General features: G+C 44.2%; 2 protein-coding genes across 4 annotated transcripts; one reads left to right on the forward strand and one right to left on the reverse strand.

Annotated features, from left to right (window-relative positions):
* Positions 1-1,930: 1,930 nt before the first annotated feature.
* On the forward strand, positions 1,931-8,472 carry PGAM1 (phosphoglycerate mutase 1). Its single transcript, XM_043597134.1, has 4 exons — positions 1,931-2,254; positions 5,665-5,939; positions 6,725-6,905; positions 7,389-8,472. The coding sequence occupies exons 1-4, from the start codon at positions 2,116-2,118 to the stop codon at positions 7,556-7,558; spliced, it is 765 nt and encodes a 254-aa protein (XP_043453069.1). The 5' UTR covers positions 1,931-2,115; the 3' UTR covers positions 7,559-8,472.
* EXOSC1 (exosome component 1) lies at positions 2,254-20,381 on the reverse strand. Of its 3 annotated transcripts, none has more exons than XM_043597135.1 (8): positions 20,257-20,381; positions 20,036-20,151; positions 17,305-17,379; positions 15,994-16,082; positions 14,386-14,419; positions 13,803-13,853; positions 13,592-13,676; positions 2,254-3,563 (listed from the first exon to the last, which is right to left on the reverse strand). In XM_043597135.1, the coding sequence occupies exons 1-8, from the start codon at positions 20,321-20,323 to the stop codon at positions 3,433-3,435; spliced, it is 648 nt and encodes a 215-aa protein (XP_043453070.1). In that variant the 5' UTR covers positions 20,324-20,381; the 3' UTR covers positions 2,254-3,432. The 3 variants fall into 3 exon arrangements, with proteins under 3 accessions (XP_043453070.1, XP_043453071.1, XP_043453072.1); XM_043597136.1 differs by lacking the exon at positions 2,254-3,563 and adding an exon at positions 11,422-13,259 and having other exon boundaries at positions 20,257-20,380; XM_043597137.1 differs by lacking the exons at positions 2,254-3,563; positions 20,036-20,151; positions 20,257-20,381 and adding an exon at positions 12,842-13,259 and having other exon boundaries at positions 14,379-14,419.
* Positions 20,382-20,424: the final 43 nt, after the last annotated feature.

A 20,424-nucleotide genomic window follows, 5' to 3' on the forward strand; every position in this document is an offset into this window, starting at 1 on the left:
TCAGAAACAGAGACATTTTAACTCAGGTTTCTTCCTATTTATCTCCTACTCATTGCATAAATATGAGACCTCAACTACACAAAAGCACAGAAATCTTGAAGCAGAGAACAGGGGGAAGAGAAAGGGACATGGCAGGAGCCATGACTGGGAGTATGGATTAGGGCCAAGGCAGAGGGACAAAAAGTACAGTCTGAAAAGCCAAGGTTAAGGCTGGAAAAGCTCTTCCTGAGAGGGGCTGGGTGTCAGGATTGGAATGGCCAAGAAGTAGGATCAGGCAGAGGGAGAACCTCCAAAGAGGGAGTCTTTCAAGGATCCCCATGTGGGCCATGCTGGGAGCTTGAACAGGAGGCCTTCAAAGGCAGTTCTCACTTTGCAGCCCTGGGATTCTGTGAACTCTGGGTGTAGCTTTTAGAGCTGGACCTCACCCCAGTCATCTGGCTGGTCACTGAATTCCATCTTCTCCCTGCTACAGAGGAGGGAGGCAAGAGCATTGTGATTAGAGTGCACCCAAGGCCATTGGACTGCTTGGGTTTGAACCTTGGTTTCTCCTCTACTTCCGAGCTGTGATTTTGGACAATTTATTTTTCTGGGTCTGAGCACACATTGATTTGGGAGCAAGCCTCAGCTTGAATCCTAAGTCCTGTAACCTTGGGCAATTTACCTCATGGCTCATTTCCTCATCAGTAAATAAAAAAATATAATACTTGCCTCATAGGATCATTATAAGGATAGGAGGATTAAATGTTTATGTTTGTAAAGCATTTATAACACTGTCTGGCACGTTTTTGTTTTTTTATTTTTATTTTTGACTGCATGTTAAAAACTTGTCTACAATCCGTTAAATGTAGCACACAGCACAATTTCGAGGGCTATGAGACCCTCGAAGAGGTGGGACAAACAGCCCAGTGTTTATGTAAAGAGCAGGGCTTTGGAACCAGTGATCAGAGCCAGTTCTCTTACGTGTAAAATAGATCAGTATCCAATAAAATGAGGTAACAATAGTAACCACTATTTACTGAGCACATTCCAAGTGGACAGGCACCACCAGCTAAGTATCTGTCATGTCCATTCACAAATGAGGCTGGGTGAGGTTAAGCGACCTGCCCAAAGACCCATTGTTTACATGTGGGTCTTCTTTGCGCTCCACTTGCTGCGAAGGGCAGAAAACAGATTCAATCCATCTTTGGCCGTAGCCCACTGACTGATTCCTGTTTGGTGCTCAATAAAGTGACCAGTTTGAAGTAAACCAGGAGACAGTAGCATGGGCAGCAGAGAGCTGCCCAGATAAGCAGATCTTAAACTGCTGATTGAGTGTAGGGGAGGAACAAGCAGTGATTCTCCTCTTTCTGGAATATTTGAAGGGGCTCGGATACTGACTAGAGAGAGGCTATGAGACCCTCGAAGAGGTGGGACAAACAGCCCAGTGTTTATGTAAAGAGCAGGGCTTTGGAACCAGTGATCAGAGCCAGTTCTCTTACGTGTAAAATAGATCAGTATCCAATAAAATGAGGTAACAATAGTAACGACTATTTACTGAGCACATTCCAAGTGGACAGGCACCAGCTAAGTATTTGTCATGCCCATTCACAAATGAGGCTGGGTAAGGTTAAGCGACCTGCCCAAAGTCACAAAGCAATAAAATGGAAGAGTCAAGACTCGAATCGAGGTGTGACCTGGAGCACCTAAGCGCGATTCAAACAATAAGAGCCACTTTAAGACAATCGGCTTATGAATAGCGGCAACACAAGGAAAGCACGGCTGCTCTTCAACGCTACCACCGGCACACACGCCCCGGCGCGAGGTGAAAGTTCCGCCGCCTTTCGGAGCTTACGTGCGCTCCGTGACCGCCGCGGCTGACGAGGGGCAGGCGGACGAGACCGCATGCGCTCTGGCGCCCTCGAGCGCGCCCCTCCCCCACGGCGGCTGCAGCGCTGGCACGGGGCGCATGCGCACACCCGGCGGGCGGAGGGCCGCCCAGAGCGAGTGGAAAGATTTGGAAGAGCAAGTGCGCGGGAGCTGGGCGGTGGAGTGCGAGCGCGCAGGCGCGGCTGGGGCCGGACAGCGACTCCGGAATCTCAGCGAGTCCCACTCTGCGTCGCACCCCGAGCCGCCACCATGGCCGCCTATAAGCTGGTGCTGATCAGGCACGGCGAGAGCGCTTGGAACCTGGAGAACCGCTTCAGCGGCTGGTACGACGCCGACTTGAGCCCTGCCGGGCACGAGGAGGCGAAGCGCGGCGGGCAGGCGCTGCGAGGTGAGGAACGGGCCGGGGCGGGCTGTGGGTGGGGGCTGCGGAGGCTCGGGCGGGCGCCCCTGGTTGAGGGCCGCCTGGCTCGCCCCCGTACCCTCGCGGAGAGGGCTGACCTTGGGCTTCAGCTCTCCTGCAGTTTATTTTGCGGTTGGCAAAATGGTTTCAGGGTGTGTGTGCGGGGGGGGGGGGGCTGTCGACTTGCTCAAGGTCACCCAGTGGTGTGATGGGCCACGCCGGGAAGAGGACTGGGGGCGGTCGCCCTGCAACCCACTGCATTCTCCACGACACCGCCTTGGCGAAATTCTCCCATTTACTAATCTGAGCATTCAGTAACTCGGGGACGGGTTATTAAATTGGATGGCCGGTGTCTTCCGGGAGCTGTAACCAAGCCTTTTCAAGAGGCTGCTGCGGATCCTCGTGAAGCGTCAGCCCACACGCTTGTCCCCGGCTGTGGGGGAGTAACGCGGCGCTGGGCGGACAACAGGCCTCACGAAACCCACGTGCTTATGTAGGCCTTTGCTGTTCAGCAGCATCCCACGAATCTTGTGCCCCGAATGCATCCACAAATGTAATTGAGTGAATGAATGAGTGAATGAATGAATAATTTGAGTTGTCCTCTGCACGATTCCATGAAGTAGATTATTATCCCCTTCCTTACTTTCCCTCCCTGGCCCTCTTCTATAGCTGGGAAAAGTGAGGATTGCATAGATGACTTGTTCAAGGTCGTATCTCCTTATTCCTAGTCCATCCCGCTCGCTCCAATTCTGGGTTGAGTAACAGGTAGACGCTGGGCAAAGGTGGAAGTGGCAGTGAGATAAACTCGCCTACCCAGGCTTGCCCCCTGCGGCGAACAGCTCTTTGTGGTTTTGGAATGCTTTTTATAAGGAAGCATTCTCAGCTGCCAGCAACTCAGAGAATCCCTCTGTACTGAGGAGGTGCTTCCACTGATGTAATTAGGGCAGATCTTGCCCTGCGCTCTTCTAACCTCTGGACGTTGAAGCAGCCATTTGAAAGGGTCATTGATGCCTGATGTGGAACAGGTATTTGGCCTCAGGTTACTCTTTCTAGCTTCTTGCCTTCACCGTAGATCCTTTTGAATTGAAGCAAAGGTTTGGAAAGTGTAGGAAATGTAATCCTGCTGGCTGTGTGTCTGCTTTGAGATGGCTTGGTGTGACTTACATTTAGGAGAGGCTGGGAAAGGGAAAGAGCTGGGAAAGGAGGCCATTTTCTCTGTGTTTGGCAGGAAGAACTGTATGGGTCTGTGGTGGTTTGCTGATGACTAGCCCAGGACAAAGGTAATTGCAGCTGTACCCTAAAAGAGTGATCAAATGGTTAAACTTGTAATCTCTTTAAAGTAGCAGACCCTATTTCAAGATTTTGTTGTTGTTGATTTATTTTTAGTAATCTCTACATCCAACGTGGGGCTGCAAGTCAAGGACCCCGAGATCAAGAGTTGCATGCTCCACGGACTGATCAGCCAGGCACCCCCTATGTCACTTTCTAAGTAAATGTTGGTAGCGTTAGTTAAAAAAAAAAAAAAAATCCTATTTAAAAGATTAGTATCTGTTATGGGCATCACAAATGATTATATTAAACAAGACTAAAAGCAGAAATCTGAATCGTGAAGACCATTGTGAATAAAAAACCTAAATATATTAAATTCTTCAGAGCTTTAAATGATAGTAGGGTTTATAAACTCTTGAATCGTTTCAGGAGGGAACTAGTGAGAACTGAGTTTCTCCATGCAGTCTTACTCCTGGGAGAGGATGAGGTCCACACCACATATCACACCATCCACCCCACACTTGGGAATATCCTAGGCTATGCTTTTATTTAATGGGGAAGTTCTCCTGAGTGGAACTGCTTTTCTTCTTGGGGACCTATTTGTGTATCCAACAGGAGGCATTCCATCACAAGGGGAAATAATAATTGCAGTGAAACAGCCAGTAGCTTTTCAGCATGGGAGATGAGGCTTGCACTTGCCAGTGACTCAGCCTTTTATTGGGGAGCCATTCCTCCCCTTATAGTTAGGGAGGAAATGGTAATGGAGTCTACTAGGACTTGTCCTGAGGTTCAGTGATGAGATTTGATGAGATTTGTCATCTTTTCCCCTGTGGGTAGTGATGGGTTTCCTGGTGATTAATCCTCCCCTCCCCCATCAGCGTAGTTCTTATTGGCCTCATTCTCAGTTGAACGACTGGCAGAATTCACTTCACATTGCATTAATTACTGTTGGCAACCTCAGTATGAGGCAATACCCAGGAAAGTTTGTGCTGAATTTCATAGAGGGCCTTGTAGCCTCATGGAGGAAAACACTACATAAAGGGCCATCTCCCTTTTAAAGTTGGAAGGGGGGATAATCTTCCACGAACTAAGAAGATTAATTGTTGGGGTGGTTGGGGCAACATAACTTGATTACTACGCCTTAATAACTACTGTATGAGGAGAGATTCGTGTCTAAATGAGTCAGACTGCACATCATTTGCTCTTTCTGCTTTCTCCAGGGAGTGGCTTCTCCTGAACTTGGTCTAACAGTTGACCTAAGTGTGTACAGGTTGGCACTTGACTATAGCAGAAAGGCACTGTGGATTAAGAGACTGATGTGATTTCCACTACATAGTGAAAATACAATTTCATTCAACGTACTGAAGTTTTAATCAGCATCCTCTAAGAGCTCTTGCTGTGTCCTGATTGTTGGGTTTCAAATTGTTTTCCCGTAGACAAGAGGTTAGGTCTGAAATATATTTACTAGTATTGGGCAGAAGTGACTGTTTTAACTAAAATACAAACAGATCCTTAGGGTTTAGAATAATATTGGAGGTAGCTAGAGATGGAGGTTATGAGTTGGATTTTGGAGTCACACAGCTTGGGTTTTAATCTCTCATTTACAGCTGTGACCTTGGATGATTTGCTTAATCCCTCTAGTCTTTATTTTCCTCATCTGGTAAAATGGGTTGTAAGGATTATAATCTCAGGATTGTCATGAAGACTAAATAAAACGTATACAAAATAATTTGTATAGTGCTTGACAGATGGTAAGCCCTCCATAAATATTGGTTATTATTTAGTAAGAGATTCCAAGTTTTTAAGGATCCTTTTCTTCAAACAATTGAAGCAGAAATAAGTTCTTAAAATGGGCTTAACACAGCATTCTGGGGTTTAGGATAAGCAGCACAGATGGCATAGGTTAGCTCCCTGACAATACATTTAGGTCTTGGGTTAGATGAATTATTGGGGAACCACTGGAAAGTACATTGTCAACTATAACATAAATCAACATATTTTGTCTTCTGTAAAGGTGGAATATTGTCTTTTTTTCCTAGGGTATACAAACTAGTTAAATTTAGATGTGAGAAAACTCTGGTTCCATAGTGGACCCGATTGGCTTATCACTTTGAATTTATGATTCCCAGATGCTGGCTATGAGTTTGACATCTGCTTCACCTCCGTGCAGAAGAGAGCAATTCGGACTCTCTGGACGGTGCTGGATGCCATTGACCAAATGTGGCTGCCTGTAGTGAGGACTTGGCGCCTCAATGAGCGGCACTATGGGGGTCTGACTGGCCTTAATAAAGCAGAAACTGCTGCCAAGCATGGTGAGGCCCAAGTAAAGATCTGGAGGCGCTCCTATGATGTCCCGCCACCTCCGATGGAACCCGACCATCCCTTCTACAGCAACATCAGTAAGGTATGGACAAATGGGGGTTTGGCTCATTCTGCCTAGGACCAGGGTGTTAGAACCTGGGCCTCACTCTTTTTTAGCTTTTAGTAGTGTCTGCTTGGTCCTATTGAGTTTTTTAATTTATGCTAGTTAATTGTTATTCTCCTTCTCCAAGGAATGGCCTTCACTTGTTAAAAAGATTTAGTTGATACTTGTTTACCTAAAAAGAAATTATATCTTCTTTTTTGTATCTCCATTGCGATACCTTATAAAACCCATCCATAGTCGTAGGGCCTTTTTAAAAAAAATTTTTTTAATGTTTATTTACTTTTGAGAGAGGGAAGGAGGGAGAGGGGGAGGGACAGAGAGGGGGAGACACAGAAATCAAGAGCAGGCTCCAGGCTCTGGTCTGACAGCACAGAGCCCACATGGGGCTCGAACCCCACAAATTGTGAGATCATGGCCTGAGCTGAAGTTGGACATTTAACTGACTGAGCCACCCAGGCGCCCTTTAGAGTTGTAGGGCCTTCTTAAGCCAACTATTAAGATTAAGTGAATTGGGAAGAGCTTTATACCTACCTTTTTTCTTCTAAGTTCTGTTTCATTTGAACTGTTCATTTTCCCAATAGCGGGTAATGGTGGTAGGACGAGCAGCAAAATAATTCTTCTCCCTGTGACCAAACTCTCAGCTCCGTTCTGTGTCCTGGTGAGAGACCTTCACCTATCACTTTGATTCATACCTTAGGGGATGAGGAACGGGCAGAACAGATACAACTACTACTAATTGGTGAGCATGGATTTTTATTGTTTAGGATCGCAGATATGCAGACCTCACTGAAGATCAGCTACCCTCCTGTGAGAGTCTGAAGGACACAATTGCCAGAGCTCTGCCCTTTTGGAATGAAGAAATAGTTCCCCAGATCAAGGAGGGGAAACGGGTCCTGATTGCAGCCCACGGCAACAGCCTTCGGGGCATTGTCAAGCATCTGGAGGGTATGTACATTTTTCAGGGGAGCCCTCCAGGAGGGACACAGCAAAACTGCCACAAATCGGATTTATTTCATGCAAAAGAGATCTTCAGGGAAAGGCTGGACACATTGATAGTCCCTCAGTTTGCATCTTAAATTGGTTCACCTGAGGGCCTAGAGGCCTAGGTGTGCTGATTTTTGTCAGACTGGATGGACTACACAGGACATTTGAGATGTGTATAGTCCTGCTTCACTGTGGGTTTCCAAACCCCACTTTGGGAGAGATATCTGCGGTATACCACCTTACATACTTTTTTTCTTTTCAGTGGCTGAGAACTAAGTATTGGAGGCATTCTTTGGGTGATTGATCTATAATACAGATTGTTACTGTTACTATAAATATCAGAAGGGGTGTCTTGTTTTAATTCCTACCAAAGTCCTTTGTCACCTGCAGGGGGGACATGGATTCGTGTCTAGCTTGGCTTATCATGGTGTGTATTTCCTTCAGGTCTTTCTGAAGAGGCTATCATGGAGCTGAACCTGCCAACAGGTATTCCCATGGTCTATGAATTGGACAAGAACTTGAAGCCCATCAAGCCCATGCAGTTCCTGGGGGATGAAGAGACCGTGCGTAAAGCCATGGAAGCTGTGGCTGCCCAGGGCAAGGCCAAAAAGTGAAGGCGAGCAGGCAGACTACTTTTCCAAGGACACCCTCCCTACCCATCCCGTTCCTCCACATTTCTTCCCTGCACATGTCACACTGACCACATCTGTAGGCATCTTAAGTTTTAGCTGCAGATGGGGACCAGTGGCTCCTAATTTTGTTTAGCCATTTGTCTCTTGCACCCACTCTCTTCATATAGTCTAGTCAGAATGGCACTTCTGGGGCATGAGTCTTCAGTCCCAAACTGAGGGAAGACTTTTGCCCAAAAGTAGAGAGTTAGTAACTCTGGTGTTTTTGCTACTGTTTATTGAGTTGGGGATAGGAAGGAACCATGCTAAGATGTGACCAATGAGAAGTAAGAGAGCCTATTTGTGTTCCCAGGAGCCAGTCCTGTACTATTCTGTAGTCAGGTGACTGTCTGGGGAGGCTCCAGTCATTCCAATGAAAGAATCATTTCCCCTCTGACCCCAGAAGAGTTGGCTCCAGAAGACTGGGATCAATTTAAATGTTTTGTGTTGCATCTACTTTTACAAAAAGAAAAAAAAGTATATATATATATATATATACACACACACATATATAAAATAATACAAACCAAAAACCCTTCTGGGGTTTCTAGTTGCGGTTGAAACATTCCCACATGCAGTCATCCCAAAATAAGCCATTCCTCACACCAACGTGGGAGAAGCCCCTTGACTTCTGAGGCCTAGGAGTTTATCCTGCTGTGTGTTTTAGAATCCCTCCCCTGCCTTAATGTTTTATGGCAGTGAAATGCCTCTTGATCACGTCCAAGTGTGTCTTTTACTGTATATGTTTCTGATCATGTTCCAGTTGCTTGGTCCTGCCACCTGGGCCCAGTACTCATTTTGAGCGTAACTATACTAAATCTTTTTTCCAGATCAGTATAATAAAGGAGTGATGTGCAATATCTTCTGTGTGATGTAGTAATCGCTCATTTGAGAAGATCAGCTTGAACATTAAACTGGGTGTGTCTTACTAGGGTTTTCCACCTTAGGTTGGGGAGCTGAAGTGTGGGGGTGGGCAGGTCTTCCTGGCTGAGCCCTCCATTCCTGTTGCCTCTATAGCACTTGCTCAGTGTGCTGGCTGAATACTCCTTGAGTGGTCAAATTCTCAAACTCCATTATGCCTTCTTTTGCGTAAGGTAAAGGCTTGTTTACCTTAAAAAAGCTAACCTTTTTCTATTAAAAATCTGTAAACTTGGTGCCTGGGTGGCTCAGTTAAGCATCTGACTTCAGCTCAGGTCGATTTTGAGGTTTGTGAGTTTGAGCCCCACATCAGGCTCACTGCTGTCAGCCTGATTCAGATCCTTTGTCCTCCTCTCTTTGCCCCTCCCCCTGCTTGTGCGCTCTCTCAAAAATTAAAATCTATAAACTTGATTCACACTTCATCCTCAAAAACGGCACATATGATGCAGAAGAAAAGGACTATTACATTGTATACGTAATCGGGAAGGGACATTGCTCACATTTTCCTTCTCTTTAAAGCTTTTTAAAAGATAATGAACATGAAAGCCTACAAGGCAAGAGAAACCCCATAATACCTTTCTTCTACTAGGAGCAAGTAACACCCTCAGTCTGTTAAGCTCTCATGAAGCTCCTCTATGCCAGCTACATAACCTCTAATCTTGACAACCTCTGAAACAGCTGGTATCCCGAATTTACAGAAGAAATAGACTGAAAGAGATGTAGAAACTTGCCAAATATATACTACTAAGTACTGGAACCCAGATGAAAGATGTTGAACAGAAGTCCTTATCCTAAAATGTAAATACTAATCATCTTGCTTTTCAGGTTTAGTTTTTCACTTGATCTGTAACCCTAGGATGACCTTTAGTAATTTAAGTCTCCAACAGTCTGGTGGAATGTTAAGTTTACTTGGCCTATAATGAATCTTAAACCAAAAGTTGATAATTTTCTTTGAGGCTCTTCGCCCAAGTCAGACTGGAGCAGCTTAGATCAGAGTCCCTCTATATCCTGACATAGCAGTCTTCAGTCATTGACTAGAACTCTTGTGGCAGGAAAGTAACAGAAAACCAGCATTATTTATCATTACTACCAGAAGGCCAGCAACCACTGTACCTCTAAGACTGCTTACCCAGGGTAGCACATCATAATCCCCCATGGAGCTGAAAGAAAAACCTAAACATCTGTTGTGGGTTCACCTCATGAGATTCCAAAGCAGAGCTAGGGTTCCGTTGTTTTTTAAGCTTTATAGGCAATTAAAAATTTTTAATTTTTTTTAAATGTATGTCTATTTTTGAGAGCGAGAGAGCGAGCAAATGGGGAAGGGGCAGAGAGACAGGGAGACACAAAATCCAAAGCAGGCTCCAAGCTCTGAGCTGTCAGCACGCAGCCCGAGACGGGGCTCAAACTCATGAACCATGAGATCATGGCCTGACCTAACCGACAGAGCCACCCAGGTGCCTGCCCCACTTCATAGACAATTCTGAGGTTCATCTAACCCAGGCTGAGAACCGCTATTCCAACACAGAGAAACTCTTGTCTCTAGAACCAATTTTAGATTAGTGAATATCACTAAACATCGCTATTTAGGCATAGCTGTCAGCTATGAGAACACTCAAAAAAAATTTTTATGGTGCTTTTGCTATGTGTTAGTCACAATACCAGGTACTGAAGACTCAAAGACAGAATCCTGCCCTAAAACCTCAGGCTAGAAGGGGAGACAGGCTCATAAACTTAGCTGTGATACAATACAGTGGTCAACAGTGAGAAAACCTAACCTGCTCTGCAGCAGGTCAGAGGAGGCTATTACCCAACTGTTCAAATGCTCTTCTTTAGGACACTATTACAGCATTTCTTTGTTTACTTATCACCTGTCTTCCCCCATTAGAATTTTTTTTTTTTAATGTTTACTTATTTTTGAGACGGAGAAAGAGAAAGCATAAGCAGGGGAGGGGCAGAGAGAGAATTCAAAGCAGGCTCCAGGCTTAACTGTCAGCATACTGCCCAATGCGGGGCTTATTCCAAGAACCACGAGATCATAACCTGAGCTGAAGACACTTAACTGACTGAGACATCTAGGCACCCCCTGCCCACGTCTAGAATCTAAGCTCTACAAGGAAAGGATTCTATCATGTTCACTGTTTTACCTCCTACTTCCTGAAACACTGGTGGGCAGAATAATTGCCCAACATATTTGAATGAATGATGTCCAACAAGCACTCATAATTAATGAACCAATGTCAATTTGGAGAGCCTCTAATTGCATGTGCAAGATCCTATTCAATATTTGGTAAAAGGCATCAAGGTACAGGACAAAGATTAATGCTCTGCCACTTGGATGTCTGCGTGACTTAAGGCAAGTTAACTGATTTTTCTAAATCTTAAGTTTACTTTTCTGTAAAGTGTGGACATAATTAGTACATGCCAGGGCTACTGGGAAGTTCAGAGATAAAATAAGTACAATGGCTAACACTGTAGAGAGAATCAACTGGTAGCATCTACCTGCAAGGTAATGTGGGTGAATCTAACCAAAATTTAAAATGTGCACATTCTTTGACCCAGTACGCTCCACTTTTAGGAATCTCTGTTGCCACAGAATCTTAGGCATGCACAAGGATGTATGGTATAGGGATTTTCTCTGCAACACTGCAAAAAAATCTATAAAGCTTAAAATATCCATCAGTAAGGGGACTAAACTATATCAAAATGTCTAGCATAAGGCCTAGAACTTAACAGATACTTTAGAAGGTGATCAAATCTATAATAGTAATATAATAACAACAATAGTGCCATGTACTGGAACTTCTGCATTTCTTCCTCACAATAACCCTATGAGATCATACCATTCCAGACAAGGAAACAGACTTTTAAAAGAAAGTAAACTTGCACTACTATCAATGTCAACATGCTGATTATTTTAGTATACTGTAATTTGCACAATGTCACCATTAGGGGAAAATGGGCAAAGTGTACAAGGGATGTATCTGAATTGTTTCTTAAAACTGCATGTGGAGCTACATTGATCTCAATACTCTTTTCTAATTTAAAAAAACCGAACAGGGTCACTTGGGTAGCTCGGTTGGTTGGGCGTCTGACTCTTGATTTTGGCTCAGGTCATGAACTCACTCACGTTCGTGAGTTCGAGCCCTGCATCAGGCTCTGGGCTGGTGGTGCAGAGCCTGCTTGGGAATTCTCTGTCTCTCCCTCTCTCAAAAACAAACATTTAAAAAACCCAAAAAACAACCAAACAAACAACCTAACCTATTCTGGCTAGCAGCTAGAGGATACAAACCCAGTCGGGTTGATTCCAGAGTTTACCTGTAACCACTGTTACTACACACAGAAGATGTGTGCAGTGACAGATGCTCCTTGAAGAACATCTCAAGAATTGGCATATCTTGAGATGCCTGGGTGGCTCGGTTGAGCATCTGACTCTTGGTTTCAGCTCAGGTCACGATCTCATGATTTGTGAGATTGAGCCCCACAGTGGGCTCTGTGCTGACAGCTCAGAGTTTGCTTGCGAATCTCATTCTCTCTCTGCCCCTCCCCTGTTCGTGCTCTCTCTCTCTCTCTCTCAAACTAAATAAACAAAAATATATAGATTAAAATTAAAAAAAAAATTGACATCTCTTCTTTCCTTCTATTCTCTCTGCAGCTTTTCCATGCTTAAACCCTCATCTCTTCCTCATCCCCAAACCTGCATGTTCATTCCTGCTTTTGCCCTCTGCTTAAGTTTTTCTGTCTGCCTTGCATATCTTCATTTCACTACCTCAGTTCTTCAATTCCTTTTACTTCACATTACAGATCTTTCCCTGGTCACCTCACGAAACAGTGCTCTGACCCTCTTTTCAATTCAGATTTAACGTTTCCTGGAGTACCCACTAATCAGTAATACTATATTCACCTAATTACTTTCAGAACTACTCACATGCACCCTGCATCACCACGTGTTCTATCATTTTCACTAAACCATAATCTCTCTAAACAAGGGGATGTTTTAAAGTGCTTGACCCGGTGCCTGGCACATAGGAAGTACTCAATAAGCAGAAGTGCTTAAAAGGAACATAAAAAACGCAAAAATGACTGGAGGTGAGGTGTTTTGTTTTTTTTTTTTTAATTTGAGAGCAAGAATCTCAAGCAGGCTCTGAGCTGTCAGCACAGAGCTCAATGCAGGGCTCAAACTGACAAACTGGGAGACTATGACCTGAGCTGAAACCAAGAGTCAGATGCTTAACCGCCTGGGCCACCCAGGTGCCCCATGTCATGATGCTTTTTAGATTCCTTTCCCTACTCAAGACAACAGAAACCATAAAATCCTTTTAGTAAAAATGTTTTGTCACAGCAATAAATATGTATTTGTAAGACTGTCAGAAGAAACAGATTACTTCCAACATTATACAGTTCATTTGCTGGCACCTCCAAAAGAGAATCACTCAAGAGAATGAAATCCATTGCAAGGTTCATAAGAAAAATATTCTGACAGTAAAAGTTGCTGGCAGATTTTTCTACAGGTAGTTGTTGGTCAACCTGAGGTGTGTGAATAAAAACAATGGCATCCTGATGTTGGGTTCATACACGTACTCTTAGAAACAGCTTACCCCTCCCGTGGGGTAAAATGTAGCTTCTTAGGTCTGCAAGAATTCAGGCTGTACTCGAGCCACTTTCCGGAATTCTTTAGTGTGAGTCTTAGGGCACTGCATCTCACACCAGCTAATGGGAACCATCTGGACACCTGGAAGGGAAGAGCTGGTGTTGGAGCTGGGACCCCTAATGTTTGCTTAAGATCCTTCCCTTTTCAGCTGGGTATGAACGGAAGTGTCACCAAGCTACCTAGCGAACCTCACCTCATATAGAAAAAGCCTGGTTTATTCCACTGACTAAGGCAGTGAGTCCCCCCTCAGACCTTTCAATTATACAAGAATCATTCCAATCTCTGAGTAGTATCAGCACTCATACTGCTGCCTAAATAATTAAAAAACAAGGGTAATAAAAGAAAACAGTGGACTGATCCCAAACCATTACTCTTAGGGAAAGGTAAGCATGTGGAAGAATGGACCAACTCACCCGATTCACTGTGGGCCACCACTACCCCAAGCTCATTTTCAGCAGTGGTCAGAAGGTAATTGGACTGTGCGTCACCCAGGGAGATCTAGTCATGTAACACTGGTTAAGGAAAACAGGTTTTAAGTCTTCCCTCCCACAGCCACTTGAGCTACTTTCCACTTCTACTTCTTGTTTGACAAAGGACCACAAGACTGCTAGGAATAAAGGATACCACTTTGGCTAGGACAATGTCACCTGGGCGGAAACTCTTATAAATCTCAACCTGTAAAGAAAGAACAGGAATGTTAAATGAAAGCTCTATATCAGATCCACATGAAACTATTAATCCCTCTAGTAAAGCCAGTCTACTTTTTAACCCCACAGGGTGGAAATCATCATTAGTCAAGTCAATCAACAACTTTTATTGCTTCTACAGCATCATCACATAAATGAAAGATTTTTAATTCAGTAACCTGAGCAGGAATCTGACTAGGACAAAAGGTACTATAGTTGGCTCTGAAAGAATCCAGAGTAAGTCTGAGAGAATAACAATGAATAAACACCTGGCTTCAAAGGCAGGGAGTAAACTAGTCCCTTCTGGTCAATAGAGCAAACAAAAATCCTAGGGAGAGGAAAGGGACAGTGAATTCCACACTTTTCAGTAGGAAATAAATTCCCTGCATCTTTGGATCCACATTCCCACAGATGTTTGAAATTCACTAGAATAATTTAAGGACTGATATTCCTCAGACCATCAGAGAGGAAAAACAAACAAACAACAACAACAACAAAAACAAACAGAACCAACCAACAACCTTGTCTTTTTCAGTAGCTCGGACATCTTCCTTGCTGTAAAAAAGAATTAACAGAAAGATTAATAATCTATGAGAAAGATAAGAGAAAGAACTACCCTGCAAAATCCTAGTAGACAAAGAGCTACAAGAGTAGAGAGAACAAGTCATAACTGGAACCCAAATGCCACCAAGAGAAGCAGGGTAGAAGCATTCCCAGTCCTCACCCAGAGGAGAAAACCACATTCCCATTCTTGGGTCACACAGAGCAGCTGTAGCAATACCTCTGACTAAAGAAAAGCAGATCAGATTTGGCAGGAAAGGATAAGGAACTTTGCTGCCTTAGGGGAGCTTGAACAGAAGCACTATAGAACCACATGGAATTCTGAGGGTGGAAAGAGCCTGAGAAGTTAAATTATCTAGCTCACAAGTATTGTTTGTCCTTTCTCAAAAAACCTGTAGGAAAAAAAACCCTACTATTTCACCCACTAACCATTTCTTTTTTTAAAAATTTTATTTTTAAGTGGGGCGCCTGGGTGGCTCAGTTGGTTAAGTGGCCAACTTCAGCTCAGGTCATGATCCCACAGTTCATGGGTTCGGGCCCCGCATCGGGCTCTGTGCTGACAGCTCAGAGCCTGGAGCCTGCTTCAGATTCTCTATCTCCCTCTCTGCCCCTCCCCCACTCCTGTTCTTTCTCTCTGTCTCTCTCAAAATTAAATAAACATTAAAAAAAAAAGAAAAAGATTTTATTTTTAAGTAATCTCTACACCCAGCATGGGGCTCAAACTCACAATGCTGACATGAAGACTTGCATGCTTTACTGAGCCAGCCACGTACCCCTTACCCACTAAGCTTTTTCATGTCTTACAATCCTTTAAAATGTATTAAATTCAAGAAAGGAAGAGATTTCCTAAAATGACTTCTACTTAGTTTCAATGTTTGTTTATTTTTTGAGAGACAGAGTGAGCAGGGGAGGGGCAGAGAGAGGGGGAGACACAGAATCTGAAGCAGGCTTCAGGCTCTGAGCTGTCAGCACAGAGCCAGATGTGGGGCTCGAAACCACAAACAGCAAGATCATATCCTGAGCCAAAGTTGGATGCTTAACCAATTGAGCCACCCAGGTACCCCCCTTCTACTTTGTTTCATACGAGTCATCCTGTACCACTAGTCTCTAGCTTAGCTCAATTCTTTTCATTTTAAAGCTCGATCTTGTGAGGGCACCTGGGTGGCTCAGTCAGTTAAGCATCTGACTTGTCCCAGGTCATGATCTTGTGGTTAGTGGGTTCGAGCCCTGCGTTGGGCTCTGTGCTGACAGCTCAGAGCCTGGAGCCTGCTTCAAATTCTGTGTATCCCTCTCTCTCCCTCTCTGCCCCTCTCTGCTCATGCTCTTTCTCTCTCTCTAAAATAAATAAACATTAAAAAAAAATTTAAAGCCCGATCTTGTTCGTATTTTCCTTTGTTTCCTAGTTCATACATTATAAAATTTTCTTTGGACACTACCTGGAGAGAATCAAAACACAAAGAGAGAGGCAGGTATAGAAACCATAATGGTTCCTAAAAATTCCAGTCTCCTGTTCTATCCTATTTCATTCCAGGTGCTGTGGCAAATGTGAAGACACAAATACTTCTTACCGGATAGTTCCTCGAAAAGAGTTCTTAAGTGGCGTGGACCCCACATATAGGATGTGCACTTTGGCAAAGCGCGAATTGATGCTAGAGACCTGTGGAACAGAGAAAAGATCAGCATTAGGGTCTGTGCAGTTGTCAACTCAAGGAGGCAGCATGAAAGTAGGAATTAGGGTGATTTTAATCCAAGCAACCTTACTAATTACAGAATTTAAGATAAGTTGATTCTTACTTAACTCTGCATAAATGATACATATCTAGTGGAACGAGAGTCACTCTGGCCACCTAATAGAGTTACTGAGGGTGTCCAATGAAATGTGGAATAGGTCTTGAAAAACACAGAAGACTAACATAAATAGACACAGGGCATTATAGCAAGTCTAGACCTTTAACAGATCTAATTAAGAGTCCTGCAGAGTGGACAGAAGTTAAGTGTACATTTCAGCTACTGCACAATATTTGGATCACTGCCTCTCCAGTTATTTTCAGAATAACACACAAATTTTCTGCTGGAGAAATTTACAAGGAGTGCGACTAAGAGCTACAAGTTAACCTGCAGAAAGTGGGGATGGGCAGGGTGTATTGATGTGTTTCAGTTACTGATCAGTACAGCATCAATTTTACTTCCCCTGAAACACTTTAAAAGACCTGAAATTTAACAGGAATGAGAGAGGATAAGGCCTTTTGCTTTGCTGCAGGAAAAGATCTCAGCTTCCAGATGTTAAAAAAAATAGGCCTCCTAGGGGCACCTGGGTGGCCAAGTCGGTTAGCATCTGACTTCGGCTCAGGTCATGATCTCGTGGTTTGTGAGTTTGAGCACCGCGTTGGGCTCTGTGCTGACAGCTCAGAGCCTGGAGCCTGCTTCAGATTGCGTCTCCCCCTCTCTCTTCCCCTCCCATGCTCATGCTCTGTCTCTGTTTCTCAATAATAAATAAACATTAAAAAAAATTAATAAAAATAAAAGGCCTCCTTATTACCTTTTGGCACCTGTTTCCCAAACTGCATACTCAGGGAATCAGCTCAGTGAAAGAAGTATGCGTGCCTGAACTTGGCTGCCTTGATTATTATTCCAGAACTTTCTAGGCCAGTACAGTCCAGTAACACTGTGATGATAGTAGTGTTCTGTACTGGCCAATAGGGCAACTGTTAACTATATGCAGCTAGTGAGACTGAGGAAATGTATTTTTAATTTTAATTCATTTCAATTTAAGTGGCCATATATGGCTAGTGGCTACCATATTAGATAGTGCAGTTCAACAAGATCATGATTTTACCACCGAACAGGTTTCCTAAGCAGGGAGGTTAAGACCAACTTACCTTACAGGTTACAATAGCCCCCACATCTGGTAGTAATTGGGATTCTGTTTCTCTCATCACAGAAATGACAGGAAGCTATAGAGAGAAGAATAAAATATGAATATCCTGGGGCGCCTGGGTGGCGCAGTCGGTTAAGCGTCCGACTTCAGCCAGGTCACGATCTTGCGGTCCGGGAGTTCGAGCCCCGCGTCAGGCTCTGGGCTGATGGCTCAGAGCCTGGAGCCTGTTTCTGATTCTGTGTCTCCCTCTCTCTCTGCCCCTCCCCTGTTCATGCTCTGTCTCTCTCTGTCCCAAAAATAAACGTTGAAAAAAAAAAAAAATGAGTATCCTGACTAGGCCTTGCATAAAGGTATTTGTGGCTTAAGAGTAATGTAGCAATGCCTTGGTCCACAGCTGAAGTCACAAGGGCAGGTGGACTACAGACTTATTTGTGCCCAGAACAGATAGCCTTAGAAATTTTAGGCAATAGGAGGGTCAAGAGACCATTCTTCAAGGGAAGAATGCTGTTAGAGTGTATAGTCTAATAATTTCAGATCAATTCTAACAAGCTTTTTGGTGATTTTCTTGGAATATAACCAATTGTCTGGAATCATGGATAACTGGATTCTTTCCTCCAAAGTTATACTACTTCCTTCTCCTTCTCATTTTATTGTACTGGCTAGAATTTCCAAATAAATGTTATATAATAATGGCCATACTTGATTAATGCTATTTTAAGGAAATACTTGTAGTTTTCTCCTTGAGCATGGTATTGGCTGTTGCTGTAAGACAGATATTTTGAGCCTCATCTTTTATTAATCTCTCCCTTGTTCACTACGCTTCAGTTCCCTGGCCTTCTTTCAGTTTCACTAATTCATTAAATATCTTCTCATGTCAGGATTTCTATTCAACCTGTTTTTTTTTTCTATCAAGACTGTGCTCTACCCACCCACCCAACTCTTTATTTATCCTTTAGATTCAGTTTAAATGTCACTTCTGCTGACTAGGGTGGATCTATTACATATTTTCATGATAACCCGTAATATTCTTTGTTTTTTTTTTCTTAACGTTTATTTATTTTTGAGAGACTGAGAGAGAGCATGAGCAGGGGAGGGGCAGAGACAGAGGGAAACACAGAACCTGAAGCAGGCTCCAGGCTCTGAGCTGTCAGCACAGAGCCTGACGCGGGGCGTGAACCGACCAACCACGGGATCATGACTCGAGCTGAAGTCGGATGCCCAATCGACTGAGCCACCCAGGCGCCCCTGTAATATTCTTTCAAAGCAGTCATCACCTATGTAGCCATACATTCATTTGAACATTTACTTGTTTACAATTTGTGTCTGTGCCCCTTGATAGCAGGGACCATGTGTATTTGGCTCATTACCATTTCTCTAGAGGTCAACACTGTGCCTGGCACATAAAAATGCTCAATAGATATCTATTCCTATGAAATGAACAAACTTGGAAATGTTAAAGGGGTGCCTGGGTGGCTGAGCTGGTTAAGGGTCTGACTCTTGATCTTGGCTCCCTCTCTCTCTGCCCCTCTCCCACTGACCTCTCTCTCTCAAAAATAAACATTAAAAAAATGTTAAAGACATTCTCAAAATTGATTGAATAAAAAGTCTCTCATTTTACATATGAGGAAGAATCTAAAAACCAGAGAGTTCAAGTTTCTAACCTAAAGCAGAACCAAGGTCTAGATAGTCAGTACCTAAGTGTTCTAATTCTGAATCCTCTTTCTACTATGCTACTGGTCTTTTTCTTTTAATGTTTATTGATTTTTTTTGAGAGAGAGAAAGAACATGTATGAGCCGGGGGAGGGGCAGAGAGAGAGAGGGAGAGAGAGAAATCCCAGCCAGGCTTTGTGCTGCCAGTTCAGAGCCCGATGGGGGGCTTGAACCCAGGAAATGTGAGATCATGACCTGAACGGAAAACAAGGATCGATGCTCAACCAACTGAACCACCCAGGCGCCCCTGCTATGCTACCTGTCTTTAAGCTGCTCCCTCAAAGACTGTTTATCTGATGCTGGGCTAATCCTGGACGAGCCTCTGGAGCTAGGCAGGAGAGTATCAGGCATTCAACAAACATTATTGAGCATTTACCTTGTGCTAGGCACTAAAGGTATGGTAGTGAGGCTTGCTTTCATGCAACTTAGAGTCTAGTGGGGAGCATGTAACTGGGTGTTTAATTATATGTAAAGATTAAGGCACGGAAGGACAGAAATTTAGTTCTTTGTTAAAGAGTTTAACGAAACAAAACAAAAGCTCACAAAACTCTTATCCTTCACTAGTGGGTCTAGGAGAGCTTCTCTGATAAAATGATGCCAGAGAGGCTATCTGAAGGATAGGTAGAAACGAAATAAGCTGAGATGAGCGTGTTCCAAACAGATGGCGTGCGTACAAAGGCTCTGTGGCAGGACAGAGCTTAGCCCATTAGTGACAGTGAAAGAAGCCAGTGTGACTGGACTGCAGAGAGTGAGGTAGGGATAAAGCGAAACGCAGCCGGAGAGGTAGGCGACCTTCGGACAAGATTCAGCTCACTGCGGGGCTGAGCGTGCCTCTGCTCGTCCCCTAACTTCCTTCTGTGAGTGTCAGCACTATAACCAAGCGAGACCAAGTGCCCAGCAGTGGAGACCTCAGCTTCAAGAGACCAGCTGTTCTACTGCCGGGGCACTAAAGACGCGCCCGCAAATCAAAAGAAGCCTAAAAGAAAGGAAGAGAAGGAGGAAATGGGAAGTTGCCCCTTTACCGCTCCGTTCTCGCTGCTCTTCGTCAGGCAGCCAGCAAGCGACGAAAAGATGTAGCCGTGTCGCGTGTAAGTGCCGCTGCCCGGGCTGCCCTCCTCCAAGTTACACAGACGTTCGCCTGAAGAAAAATGCTGCATCAGTGACGGGTGCCCAGAAGGTGTTAGCCATCCAGCCTTCCAGCCTCTGTCTCATCCAGAATTCGCTCTGGGCCCCGTACACTTACCCGGAATGCAGTACCTCACGGGTGGCGCCATGACTGCCACAGGAGGGAAACGAAGTCGACTTCTCATTGGCTAAAGTATAGGACTAGTTCTGCAGTAAAAAACGCGTCAATTGGTATGATTTGTCACGTGATCATCGGAGCCTCCGGGAAACTTTATTTCCCAGGTTA

The sequence above is a fragment of the Prionailurus bengalensis genome, chromosome D2 (genome assembly GCF_016509475.1).
Source record: "Prionailurus bengalensis isolate Pbe53 chromosome D2, Fcat_Pben_1.1_paternal_pri, whole genome shotgun sequence".
NCBI lineage: Eukaryota > Metazoa > Chordata > Mammalia > Carnivora > Felidae > Prionailurus > Prionailurus bengalensis.

Coding starts and splice junctions, on each gene's coding strand:
- PGAM1 (XM_043597134.1), top strand. CDS start 2,116: ATGGCCGCCTATAAGCTGGTGCTGATCAGGCACGGCGAGAGCGCTTGG. Junction 2,255..5,664: donor CGGCGGGCAGGCGCTGCGAG/GTGAGGAACGGG, acceptor TATGATTCCCAG/ATGCTGGCTATGAGTTTGAC. Junction 5,940..6,724: donor TCTACAGCAACATCAGTAAG/GTATGGACAAAT, acceptor TTTATTGTTTAG/GATCGCAGATATGCAGACCT.
- EXOSC1 (XM_043597135.1), bottom strand. CDS start 20,323: ATGAGAAGTCGACTTCGTTTCCCTCCTGTGGCAGTCATGGCGCCACCC. Junction 20,152..20,256: donor CGTGAGGTACTGCATTCCGG/GTAAGTGTACGG, acceptor ATTTTTCTTCAG/GCGAACGTCTGTGTAACTTG. Junction 13,854..14,385: donor GAGCTACTGAAAAAGACAAG/GTTGTTGGTTGG, acceptor CTTTCTTTACAG/GTTGAGATTTATAAGAGTTT.